Consider the following 13,279-nt stretch of genomic DNA (forward strand, 5'->3'; position numbering starts at 1 on the left):
GTCAGCTGGATCTAATCCAAAAATTGTATGTTAGACTCTGCCCAAACTTTATTGAAACTAGTTATCTAAAAAATCTTGTAATACCTTATTTTTCTGGCATTGCCAGAGCTCTGGTGTGCCCCAGACCAATATTTGATAAAGGCACATTCCACCATCATGATACATGGACACTTCCTCCTATACTCTGACTCTGTCTCATCATATTTATCTCAGTGATTTAGGTAATATTTAGCCAGTGTTCTTCAGTTTCTTGCTTTACTGAGAAGGCAGTTAATTATTTATTATAAGGTTCACAATGGGGTAAAATTTGGCTTTCTCCCTTATAGTTGCCCTGTGACTTTTACCTATATATGAACCAGATTTTATCTTTCTTTTATTTTCTTTACTTGGGAATTGTTTTGGTGAAAGTTTAAAGGTTGTAGAAGGGCATAAGTTTAGAAAGAGTAGATTCACTGGAGGTAGTCAAAAAAGAATGCATCACAAATTGAAGAGAGATGTGACCTTCAGGTTAGTTAATTAAATTTTCCTAATCCATTCTTCACCAATGCCATTCTCTCTACTTATGTAATTGACAAAGATTTACTGATGAGAGCCAGGATTAAGAGCTGGCCAGTAGCTGTCTGTGACTGCCTGACTTATATTGATATATTCATTCATTCATTCACTCACCCATTCAGTGATTTACTAGAGTGCCCACTATGAGCCAGTCAGCGCTCACATGTTGAGGATACAGTGGCTAGTAGCTTGCTGCTTGGTCATATTGTAAAGTTTTTGTGCCCCACCTCTGAAATACGTTATGTCCTTTGAATTAGTGGAAGGAACACCAATTGTATCTCAATGAAAGGGCATACATCTACCTGTGGACATGGAAAGGTCTGAACTCCACAGGCTACTGGACTGTGGGGCTGATCAGGAAGGGAGATTAGAAAAGCTAGGAGACAAAATTCTCATTCCATTGCCAGTGCTCAATTTTAAAGTACTTTGTTGATAGTTTAAAATTTCTGAGTATGTTTAATGTGCTATTATTTCATTCCTAACCTCTCTCCCCTCTCCAAGGCTGTTGTTGGACTGATGTTATGTTTTATAGTTAAAAATGTCTCAGAATGGAGGATGTGAGCTCTGTAGGCTGGAGCTTCTTACCACAACCATGAAATGATTGGTATAGAGCTCTGAGACTATGTTCAAAACCCATCTTCATTTTTCCTATAATTTCTACTTTGAAAAATAGAATACAAAATATTTCTATAGGATTAGTATTAAGACATTTTTATGTCTTATGTAGTATGTTTTTATAATGCTTATTGTGGGAAACTTGGAAACTATAGAAAAGTATAAACAAGAAAATAAAGTCAGGCTTCCTCAACTTATAGTCAATGTATTGGTCATATTTGGATAAATTAGTCTACCTTTCTCCTTCCTCCTCCTCTCTCTTTATTCTTTCTCTGTGTCCTTCCTTCCCACCTGTCTCTGAATGTATCAACATTTCAATCTCTGTAGATTTTTCCCACAAATGTCCAATTTTACGGTATTGATACCTATGTTTTATTCTGCCACTAACATCATGTAGAAAATATTTTCCCATACTTTTAAATGTTTTCAAAAACATTTTCAATTCAATTGTATAATGGGTCACAGTTTAATAAATCTATCATTGGATGTTCAAGCTGGTGACAGGTTTTGTTTTGGGTTTTGATGGGGTCTTTTAGGAATTATAAATAACCCTATTAAATTATCTATGGCCACAAAGTTTTTTTCTGTTACTTGCTTTCAAGTTGTATTATAAACTTAATAATTAGTGTGATTCTATATATAAAATCAATTTTGAGCAAGTAAAAGACAATGCAAAAGTTAAAATTCATTTCTATAACTTTTTTTGTTATTGACCACAGGGACAAAAGCCAGGATGGATAGTCAAGTATGGTATTTGAGAATTTCAAAGCTGGCTCTGGCCCTGGCAATTATCCGCTCAAAACCAGGGGACAAAAGCAGCAGAGAATACACGGAGTACCTTGCGAAGGTGGTGTCCGGGCAGGAGTCGGAGTGGAGAGAAAAAGTTGAAACCTTAGAAGCTGAAATTCTACAATTACGTCAAAAACTTCTTCTGAGCAAGATTTGTTCTGGATCATTTAAGAGTGGTAAGTATATGAAAATGCCTCTTTCTAATACATCCATTTTATTTTAGCTTCACAATTATTTAGAAATTATTTAGTTTCCTAAAACTAGAATACTTGTTGTGTAAAGTTTTTTACTTCCAGCCATCTATTAAAAGTTTATTGTCACTTCCTAATGAATGGAGCTACATTAAACAATGGGATGAATTTTGAGAATGAAAATAGATATGAAGGCAATAATGTTTTAAGCTTACCAATAAATTAATTTTAAAATCACATTGGTCAACCTTATTGTTATGTGCATTTTATGTTGCTTTTATATTAAATAATTCATCTAGCAATCATATGTCAAGTACCAGCTGTGGACCAGGCATGCAGTGGGTGGTGAGAACCCAAAAACATAAGAGGAGCTGCCGTCCTTGCCATTAGGTTCCTACTATTCTAACAGGGGAAACAGACTTATAACTAATTAACCTAGTTGTGATTAAGTGCAAAGGGGAAAGCTATTCATTCTGCATGGTTGCGAGGAAGGCATCCTGGGTCTGGCCACTTGTCAGTGAGATGGTCCCAGTGTACTCACTGAGAGGCAGGAGCACGAGCAAAGGCACAGCCATGGAAGGTGCATGTCCCTTTCAGGACACTGCCAGCATTACATTTCAGACTGACCAGAACACCGTAAGGTAGAGATGTGATGGGGGAGAAAAGAAGTGAGCTGAGACCAGATTCAGAAGGGCCTTGAATGTGAACCTAAGGACTCTTTTTTTTTTTAAGATTGTATTTATTTATTTTTAGAGAAGGGAAGAGAGGGAGAAAAAGAGGGAGAGAAACATCAATGTGTGGTTGCATTTCATGCGCCACCTGCTGGGGACCTGGCCTGCAACCCAGGCATGTGCCCTATACCGGGAATCAAACTGCTGATCCTTTGGTTCACAGGCCAGCGCTCAATCTGCTGAGCCACACCAGCTAGGGCAGCCTAAGGACTCTTACTGTATTTTCTCTCAGTGAGTTGGCCATATACTTTATGGTCTCTATAGGACCCTTATGAGAGTGAAAGGAAAGGACTATTAATAATTATACTAGGACAACAGGCAAAAACCAGGACCCACTTGAACAAACTGGAACATGTGATCACCTCATTTACAAGGAGCCACATAACTCTTTTGATGCAAAGGACTGACTCTCGTATTGGGATTGGGAAACATTATTCTGGTGATTATAAAAAAACAAAAAAGTAAAATAGATCATTACTCCTCTGTGGAAAACCCTCCTCTGGATTCCAGTTCTTCACATTTTGATCATGGACAATGATCAAAAGTCTGTATCTCCCTCTCTCACCTTGTCTCATACAACTACACCCTTGTAAACTCTGTTCCAGCGTTACAGCCCTTGAAGGCCCTTCTTGCCTCAGACCTTTGTTAGTTCTTCTCTTTGACTCTTAGTGACTGGCCTCTTCCCTTTCTACAGGTCTTATTCTAAATGACACCTCCTGAGTGTATATTCCATATACATAGCACACCCGCCACCAGTTATTCTTTAACTGAACACCCCCTGTGGACTATTTATTTGTTTACTTAGTTGCTGCCTAATCTCCTGAACTAGAGCCTAAGTTCACTGAGTGTAGGTCTTTGATTTGCTAAGCACTCTCTACTAAATGCCCACCACAAAGCCTGACACACAGAAGGTGCTCAATAAATATTTGTCAAATGGAAGTGGAGCACAGAAGATATTTTTGCTATAGCAATGATTTGGAGGCAAGGAGACAAGTTTTAAAAGCATTTACCAAAGCCAATGTGAAAAATGATAAGTTATACAAGATCTACGACAGTGAGAACTAAAGGATGGTCAGACAGATTGTAATGATTTCAGAGAGTGGTGAAGGGAGATAGAGGCATTTAGGATAATTGAGGTTTCCAATCCTGGTTATTGAATTGGTTATGATGCTTTAAATCCAGATAGTAAATGTAGAAATTAACTTACAAGATAAAAGGTTGAGTTTAGATTTGTCTGAATGTAGTCTAATCCATAAATATATAGGGATTACCTAGAAGGAAGATGAAAGTATGGTCCTAAATTTCAAAGGGGATGAGCAGGCTGGAAATGGAGACACAAACATTGACATTTAAGTAATGGTTGAAGTTGTAGTTGTAGATGGGACTCATAGGGAGAATAGAGCTGGGGGGGTAGAGGAACTGTGGGTTCCAACATTCCAGGCTTGGCAGAGGAAAAGGAGCCATGGAAAAGAATGTGACCATCAAATCAGGAGCATGCAGGTATAGTGCACACGTGATTGCTCTGGGTAATGGAGTACTCAATAACTTTAGTTTTGGGGATTATCAGGAAAGCTCACTAACCTAATACCCAGAAGTTACTAAAATTTCATTATCGTGCAAGTAAAAATAGTGTTCCATGATTTATAGCCACATTATAGTTTTCTAGAGTCTTTCTAGACTACCCAGTGAATGGCAAATGATCAATTTTCTTAATTGCTTTCTGTAAAGTTGTATGATTGAAATAATGCACACATATAAAAATGTCCAGTAATCTTGAAGTGCGACTATCATAAACATCCATGTCAAAACTGTTGTTTACTGCGAACGCTTTATTTAAAACACTGATATAGTGGTATGTATTTTTCGTTTGGAGTAAGAGCATGCCTAGCAGTGAGAGCCTAAGTGATAACTTGTTCTTACACTGAACACGGTGACTTACGGTGCCTGTGAGAGAGAAATTTTCAAATACTATATAATTAAAATCAGTTTTACTCGCAGCAGGAGTTTCAGGTAAAGTGTTTCATTGCAGATATTTGGAAGTAGTCTGTCTTCATCTGCTAGCTTAAACTTGAAAAATGAGGAGTGAATGGATAGGTTCAGATAAATAGAGTCACTCTTAAAGGGGAAAGAGAAAAAACTTGAGAGGGATATTAGATTGACAGGAAAATAAAGGAGGGATATGGCTATTATTTAAAGGTGTATCATTTGAAAGGTTGACTTGCCTTGCTCTAAGAAAACTCCACACCTTAAAAATCAAAACTATATTATAGATGTATTTATATTATTAAGTATTCCTTTCTGGAATTATAAGGGTTGCTTTACATATGCAACTGTTCTTGAGTGTTTAAAGGCAGAAGGCCCTAATAAATTTTGAATGGAATACTTCTTGACAGAATGAGAGGCTGGGGAACTTAATTTATAGCATCAACTACCCATTGAAGGAACTGAGCAATCCAGAATTAAATAATGCAGAGCTGAAATGTCAAAGTAAACAAATAAAAAAGTGTGATATAATTTTTAAAGCATTTTAGGAACTCACCTGTTTAATTTATTTTTCTACAGCTTCTTAAAGAGAAATATACTTCTTTATATTATTTATTAAGGAACTAGACTGTACAGAGAAGGGATAAATAGAACTTGTTTAGAATTATGCCACATTTTTATTTTACTTAAATCCTCCTTACCAGTAGAAGGAAGGGAGGGAGGGAGGGAAGAAAGGAGGAAGGGAAGAAGGACAGAAGGACAGAGGGAAGGATGGAGGGCGGGAGGATCAAAGAAGCTCACGTGTCCAGCGACATTTCTCAAAAGCCTTGCAGTGATTCATGGCAGATACAGCTGTCTACTCAATATCCAGCTTTCTTCTTCCTTATTAAAGCACTCCAGTTTTCTTTGGGCAGAAATGTGCTCATGTCTAGTGGGTTAAACCATGAACACCTTAGACTTGTTTTGCCAATATTTTAAGGTTGGGCAGAGGCCAATTAAAGGTAAAAAGCAGTCTTACAAGCTTTTGATAAAGATTTGCTTCTTTCTATAGAGACTGAGGTTCATGAAAGAGAGCAATTTAAAACAGTTTTTACCTCAGTCATCCTTTTTCCTGTGCCAGGCACTGCCACATGAAGACATGATGCCTGGAACTGTGGTAGCCATTTTGCAACTGTGAGGCAATACTGAAAATTAATGCCAACATGCTAAGGATGGTGAAGTAGTAGGACGAGAAGAACTTGCGTCCTTCTCGACATTGCTAAGCAGTCAAACCAACTCTGGGTTTACTTTATTAGGGTTTTGAAAAAAGATGAACAACTGTTTAAGCCATTGTTATCCATGTATTTTCTGCCTTGTATCTGAGCACATCCTAATTCATAGATGGGGGAAAGGATAGTGTCATGAATAAATTAGAGCAACACTAATTTTCCCTCCAAGAATCTTCTTGATCTATAGGAGAGAAAAATGAGAAAAACTATGGTCTTTAATCTGGAACAGTTTCTCAAAGATGGCTTCTTATGTTGGCAAGGATTTCAAATAGGTCTAAGTAGGTGGTGAGCGAGGCCCAGAGCAAAGAGATAGGCCAGGATGGTGTTAGTGATTATTCTTGAATGTTGACTAGGGATTGAAGGGGACACAGTGACAGGAGCAGTGCCTTCTTAATGGATAAATGGCATAGAACCTCAATGAGCAAATTGAGGTTTAAAATTTGTGTGTGTGCGAAAAAGAGAGAGGCAGAGAAGGGTAGGCAGGTAGGGGGAATCTGGAGGCTGCTATTATACTTACACAGTGATTTGACATTCACAGGGGGAAAGTAGATGGATGAAGTGTTAGGTATGTGCTTTTCCCCCTACAATTTCAATGTGAATTTGAAATACTCAACATGTGTTTGTAAATGATAGGTTCCTGGCAGAGTAACTGGCTAGAGTAACGAGAAAATAAGAGAACATCAAGGTAAATTAATTCATTGCCTTTCATGTTTATTTTTGAAGTTCAATGAATACAGACTGTACACATAGAGTACATGGACATGGTATGCAGAGCAGTACAGTTGGTTTAGGTTGAAAGTAGCACTTCTAAGTGTAGGGTCCTGTAACACAACCAATCCAACCAGATGGCTTTAGGAGCATCCCTACCTTTCGAGCTGACAGTGCTTATGATTGTTCACCCACTCCATTGTTGTCCCCTTTGAGTGCTTTATACCCTGAAGAGTGAATTCTCCGTGTTCCATTACTTGTCATAGACCCTGCTTCTCAGCTTATGCAAGTCTGGATCTAAGAAAAAGTTCTTAGCTATACTGGTATGGACCAAGAGTCAGAACAGCAGCTGGGTATCCCAGCTGCCCATGTGAACCTAACCAGACTCAGCATGGACTTTGTCTTTCTCTCCTGATGGCTACTTTTCTGGTCCAGGCCACTTAGCCTCTGTCCCATCTCTTTGTTCTCACCTTGTCCCATACCATGTACTGAGGAGACATCATGAATAACTGACTTAACAGTCACACTTGTGGAGCTCAGCATTTATATGTTGGAGCATTGACAGTTTTACAGATGCTGAAAGAGCACAGAAAATAAATGCCTAAGCATTTCCTTCTTAGTTTTCACATAAGGTCTTCTAATATAAATTGTCAAATATAATGAGGGAAATTTACCTTAAAATTGCAGTTGATTTAAAACACACATGCATAATGTATTAGAAGGTGCCCTTAATTTAATATTGGTTCTAATGAAAGGCTCCCAAACAAAATTGAAACAGACTCACAGATGCAGAGAATAGACTGATGGTTGCCATTGGGGGGAGGAGTTGGAGGGTTGGGTGAAAAAGGTGAAGGGATTAAAAGGTACAAATTGGCAGTTACAAAAGAATCACAGAATATAAAGTACAGCATAGGGAATACAGTCAATAATATTACGTAACTATGCATGGTGCCAGGCGTATACTTGAAATATTGGAAGAGGTCACTGTAATGTGTATGATTGTCTATGCACGTGAAACTAATACAAAATAATATTGAATGCCAACTGTAATTGAAACTAAATTTTTAAAAGTCTCCAAAATAATTTAAAGTGAACAGATAATTATACATTAGACATGTTTTACTAATTATATAAAAATTGAATTAGTCTTTTGAAATTCGAGATCATCAACATATAAATAAATTAAAGTTAAGGTTAAAAAACTCAGAATAAGCTTTAGTAGTAGTGACAAGGCAGTGATTTAGAAACATAAACATCTTCGTTATTATAACAAGAGCTGACTCTGGTAGGAATGGTGTGTGGAGATAGGGAGTAAGAAGGGCCAGACAAGTTTGGGAGTAGGGACCGGGCCTGAAGGAATGCAGGAGCTTAGGAGGCTGGGGCTCTTAAGGTGAGGGCAGCCAAGCATCCTACAGTATGCAGTGTTCCAGATGGAAATCATCTGTCCACCCAAATCTCTTCCCTGGACTGGGCTTTCAGCCTCATTGCATGAAATGGCCATCTTCCTTGTCTAGACTGGCTTCCAGGAAAGTATGTATCCTGAATGCCCAGGTAACCCCCTGCGTAGGTTGACTGTGCTTTCTGTGTATCTCTGGATTCTGTTTTTCTCCATTCTGTTTATCCCTCTTCCTCTCTCTCACTCCATCCATCCTTACTTTCCTCCTCCCTCTCAATATGCAACAATATGTACCATGTTAGAGGATTGTGAATAAAAGCCATATTTTCTGGTATAAGCTGTACAGTTGTATAGACAACCTCCCCATTTTTTTTCAGGGAAAACATCCTTTTTCTTATACCTATTTCAAGTAATTTAAAAGACATCTTGTAAGGAAATTTTTGGATAGGAAATGCCGTATACTGGAAATTGGTAGAAAATTCTGATTAAACTATACTATCTTACCAATCCTTAAGGTGCATATAAAGGAGCATAGCTAAAAAGAAATATACTGCCATAAATGAATGCTAGCATGTTTTACAATAAGACAAAGCACACTTACTCATAAATAAAGTTTTTCATCATGTATTGGAACTGTGAACACACATACCTGCATTATATCCTGGGTTGTACTGAGAGCTAAACTAGCTAACCTTAATGTAAAATGAATTTGGATGAATTCCTAACAGGAATATGGAGACAAAGCACGTATATCAGTAACAGTAGTACCAAACCAGCAGTGCTGGGGAGTGTGTGTATTGGACCCACATCTGTTCTGTGATTTCTGTGGTAGCATTCATTTCAAGGAGGAGAATTACACTTTTCTTATACTGTAGGTAAAGGGTGGTCTTTGTAGTTGAATCTCCTGTTTTGGAAACATGATTTATGTGAATTTTAAAAGGTAAATTGCTTGTGAGCATTTCTTAGAGTTAGTGTGAAAATTAAATGCATCAGAGTGTGCCTCTGCTGTGGGGTGTGTGCGCTGTACAAGGGACACCGAGGTGGGGAGCTGCTTTTAGCCAGTGAGCAAATCCATTGTTTCACAACATCAATTACTTTATGGTAACCATATGATAATTTTTCTTGTTTTTGGTCTCTCCCATTTCTTTCAGAGTCAGAGAGAAATATTGCCCATGTGTCTTTAATACATTCAGACTATGTCTGTCAAGTTTTGTGCTTTGAAATAAACAAGGAAAAGATTGCTTCTAGAGAAAGGTAGTTCTTACTCTTTCAAAATCCTAGCTTTAAAAATTACTCATTACTCTTTCTTAATAAGTCACATGAAGAACAAAGACTGAGTTGTCCTGTGCCCCCCTTGGTGTTTGATTCAGTGAGATCTTACAGTTTTTCAAGGATGTTTCTAAGCTTAATATTTAAGTTACAGTCTTTGATTAGGCTTGTAAATATTTGTAATATAAATAATTTTTATGAGCTAAAGTGGGATTTTCTATATAAAATGTAACATTTATGAACATGTTAAAACCTTACATCTATTTGATGGAACCACTTGGAAGAAAAAAAATACTGGTTAAATTTTAAAGACTGCCTCTGATCCTTCTATGTACTTTTTATTGTAATTGGAATTTTTAAAAAAAAATATCAATAAAGCAGAATATTGTAGAATATAGGCATCTTTCCTCCTTCCATTGTTATTCTAATAACAGCTTTCCCATGAGAATTTAGTATAATTTGTTCATTCTTTCTGTAAAGTAATATTTTTGATAGAATGACCTAGTCTTTGGTCTGGTTCATACAAATTAGATGACACTTTTCATATTTTAATAACTAATTTTGCTAATAATTGTGCCTTTAGTAGCTCTGAAGTTATTTCTACCTGTGTATTTAGTAAAGCATTTATCCTCATCTGATTATTTTTTATCCTGTGAACCACAAGGCATCTCATCATATCAGTAATTTCCAAGCAGGAGTCAGTCCAAAGTAGGACAAGTCTGTTGGTGGGCTGCTTTGTGTGGCTGTGTGGCTCTCTGATGCCTAACAGGGCGAGAGATGCAGCAGGAACTGGACCCAGAGAACTGTGTGTCTCGGAGATCGGGACTCTTCTAGTCCCTGAAATTTCTCTTTAAAGAAGTGCCTTGTCCATGCACAGAAGTCTGTGGTGGTGAATATAGTGACGACAAACTGAGCTGTTCACTTGCCTTTTTAACAGCAGATGCTATTAAATGTGATTGATTCTAGGGCTTTTGTACCTATACAAAAAAGAGAAGTATCATTAGACAGATTTGCAACTTAAAATTGTTAAATGTATTTTTATTTTTAAATGACTTTCTGAAAGGCCTTGCCGCTATAGTGTTGGTAGACAGAAGGCTAGAGTTGCTGGCAGTGGCCCTGAACTCTGCCTGAGCATAAGAATTACCTGGGGAGCTGTTAAAACCCTAATGCCTGAGTTGCCTCCCAAACCAATTCTGTCAGAATCTCAGGAGGGTATGCTGAGGCATCAGTATTTTATTACAATCACTAAGTTATTTTAAAGTACAGCTAGGATTGAGAAACATTGCTTTAAGGTAGACTTTTATTCCCTATGTCCAACCCAAATGCCCTTACTAGCAGTTTTCATTATTAATCATACCTAGTTTTAATCCTTTATTTTATTGGATTAATTTTTTGGAGTTTTGAGTATGCTGTAGTTATTTATTAAAGAGTAGGATACATTGATAGTGGCCCTTTTGTGGGGCTACCTCTGGCTGTAGATTTAGTCTCCACTAACCTACTTTAATTGTGAGATCTGGGATTGTGGACGAATGCGCGAGAGGGGAGGGCAGGTGTGTGGCAGCTGTGGGGAGGCTGTTCACCTGTCTGTGTATTTGGATGTGCTGGCGGCACAGCCGGGTTGGAGTTGGGCCTTTGGTGGGGATCTCAAGCTCTTTTTGTGTAAATAGTAAACAACTATGAAATGAAACTGGCATTTTTGTCAACCTCCTTTTTTATTCTGTAAGGATAAATGATAGGAATAGGCAGCTTCTTCCAGCCTCCAAAAGCAAGGCATTCTCATTTTTAAAATCAGGAAATGCTTGTATTTCTGCTCTTGCTTCAATTTTATTTGTTTACTATAATATATAGGTTATTGAACAATGTGTGGAATGCTTTTCAAATCATCTTTTTTATGTTAGTGCCATACTCTTCAGGGCTTTTGAGTTCCTCAGCAGCCCATGGTGAGTGGACATGTGCTTCTTTACATGTCGCAGTGGATTTCCCATATTAGCTGGCTATGAAATTTTATTGACAATACTTTGGGATATTATTAAAAAACCCTATATCATTTGATGCAGAGACATTTTCTATTACATCGTTCATAAGTAAATATTTAATTAAGAGGGTATTTAACATATGTATGCACACACAGTAATGTGCTTTAGTTAAAATTAAACTAAAATTTTAGTTTTTGTACCTATATGAAAAACCACTGTGGCAGCATGATTTTAATTCATGGATTCTGATTTTAATCCTGTTAAAAATTTTATCAATAATTCTCAGCTATTGAAATTACTTCGTATGTTAGCTTTTAGACAGTTCTGTAGTAAATGCTTTCTCTCCCTAACTAAACTTCCCTATATTTACCAGAAAGTGGTAGACATTCAGATTTTATGGCATGAATATTATGAATCTGTATATTTACCAGGACACATCTTGGAAGTAAATAGACATGATGTGATTGTAACATCCATTCTGATAACATGTTTAAATAAGGAAAAGGACAATGCTCAATGTAAAACATTTTTACGCACTGATGAATGGTTATCATCAAGGTCTAGCACCCAGTAGATGTTCAGTGATTAATTTAAGAATAAACATGCATAAGTGAGAAAGACCCACGAAAGAAAGAGGAGGTATTATTAATTGGGGGAAGGGTTGCTGAGGGCATATTCTGGACATTGAGTGCTTATGGGAAAGAGCATGGATTTTGGAGTTAGATGGATCTGGGTTGAATCTTATACTTACCAATATTTGCTAAGTTTTTTTTAGATAAGTCACTTAACCTCCCATGAAAATCACTTTCCTCTGGAGAGGAAGAGGATAACAACAGGCAAGAGTGAAGTTTAATGGGGATTGTTTGGCACCAAGCTCCCTGAAACAAAGATTTCAAAAACAAACAAAGAAAAAAACTAGTTTCTTTCCTTCTTGGCTTTGATAATCCGATGGGAATTATCATTGATTCCTTAATAGCAGAAGAACCTTGTTTTTTGTTTTGTTTTGTTTTGTTTTATTTGACTGAGGATTTTGTTGTTTAGTGGTATCTTGTAAAGGCCTGGATCTGGCTGTTAGAGCAGATTATACAAGTGGGAAAGAACAAAGCTTTAAGGGTGTGTTTTTCTTTCCAGTAGCAATACTGAATGATTGGCCATTGCCACATTCGCAGTCCTGGTCCAACAGCAAAAGTAGAAGATCCTCAGTGTGTTGCAGACCTGGCCATCTGAGTAGGAATCCAGCTGTTACACTGTTTACTTACCTTGGGAGTTACATTAATAGAACTTGATTTTCATTCTCTCCTCTGTTTCTATGTTGTTATAAAAAGTTCTAATCTGAGTTCTATTTTACTCTGATTTCTCAATTATATAATTTACAGTGTTCTTTTCCTTCCACAAAAGCCCTATCTCTCTCTTCTATAAAATATCATTTCTCCTGTTTCAGGAGTCCCCCGTAGATCATATGCTACCCTTTTTTGCTTCTGCAATTTTGCCTCCCAGTTAAGATCATGTTTTAAACAGTGGATAGCTCTCCGTTGTCGAGGGGCAGATTACATTCAAGTCCCTCCCCGTTGTGAACCAAGACTTTCTTTTCAGACCTGTATCCTTACTCTCTCCACACCTCTGCATTCCCAGTGTTCCAGCTACACCTTCTCTGAGCCATTGCCTGTATCCCTTGACTCTTGTTCATGCTCTTTCCTGGTATGAAGGGCCTCTAATGAAAGATTTATGGTCCCTTGACACTCATACTACATGAAATCTTTCTCACTTTTCCCAGTTTGAACTAATCCTTTGTATTCTC

At 37.4% G+C, this 13,279-nt stretch overlaps 1 protein-coding gene across 1 annotated transcript in view; it reads left to right on the forward strand.

The window, feature by feature from the left end:
* The first annotated feature begins 1,894 nt into the window (after positions 1-1,894).
* The window catches only part of MEI4 (meiotic double-stranded break formation protein 4), a 128,164-nt gene continuing 116,779 nt past the window's right edge, over positions 1,895-13,279 (forward strand). The window contains exon 1 of the mRNA XM_054568843.1: positions 1,895-2,135. Within this exon, the coding sequence (XP_054424818.1) occupies positions 1,904-2,135 (232 nt within the window). The 5' untranslated portion in view covers positions 1,895-1,903. The remainder of the gene's footprint in view (positions 2,136-13,279) is intronic.

Source organism: Pteronotus mesoamericanus, unplaced genomic scaffold (assembly GCF_021234165.1).
Source record: "Pteronotus mesoamericanus isolate MK-2021 breed Mesoamerican mustached bat unplaced genomic scaffold, CSHL_Meso_final contig_20, whole genome shotgun sequence".
Lineage (NCBI taxonomy): Eukaryota > Metazoa > Chordata > Mammalia > Chiroptera > Mormoopidae > Pteronotus > Pteronotus mesoamericanus.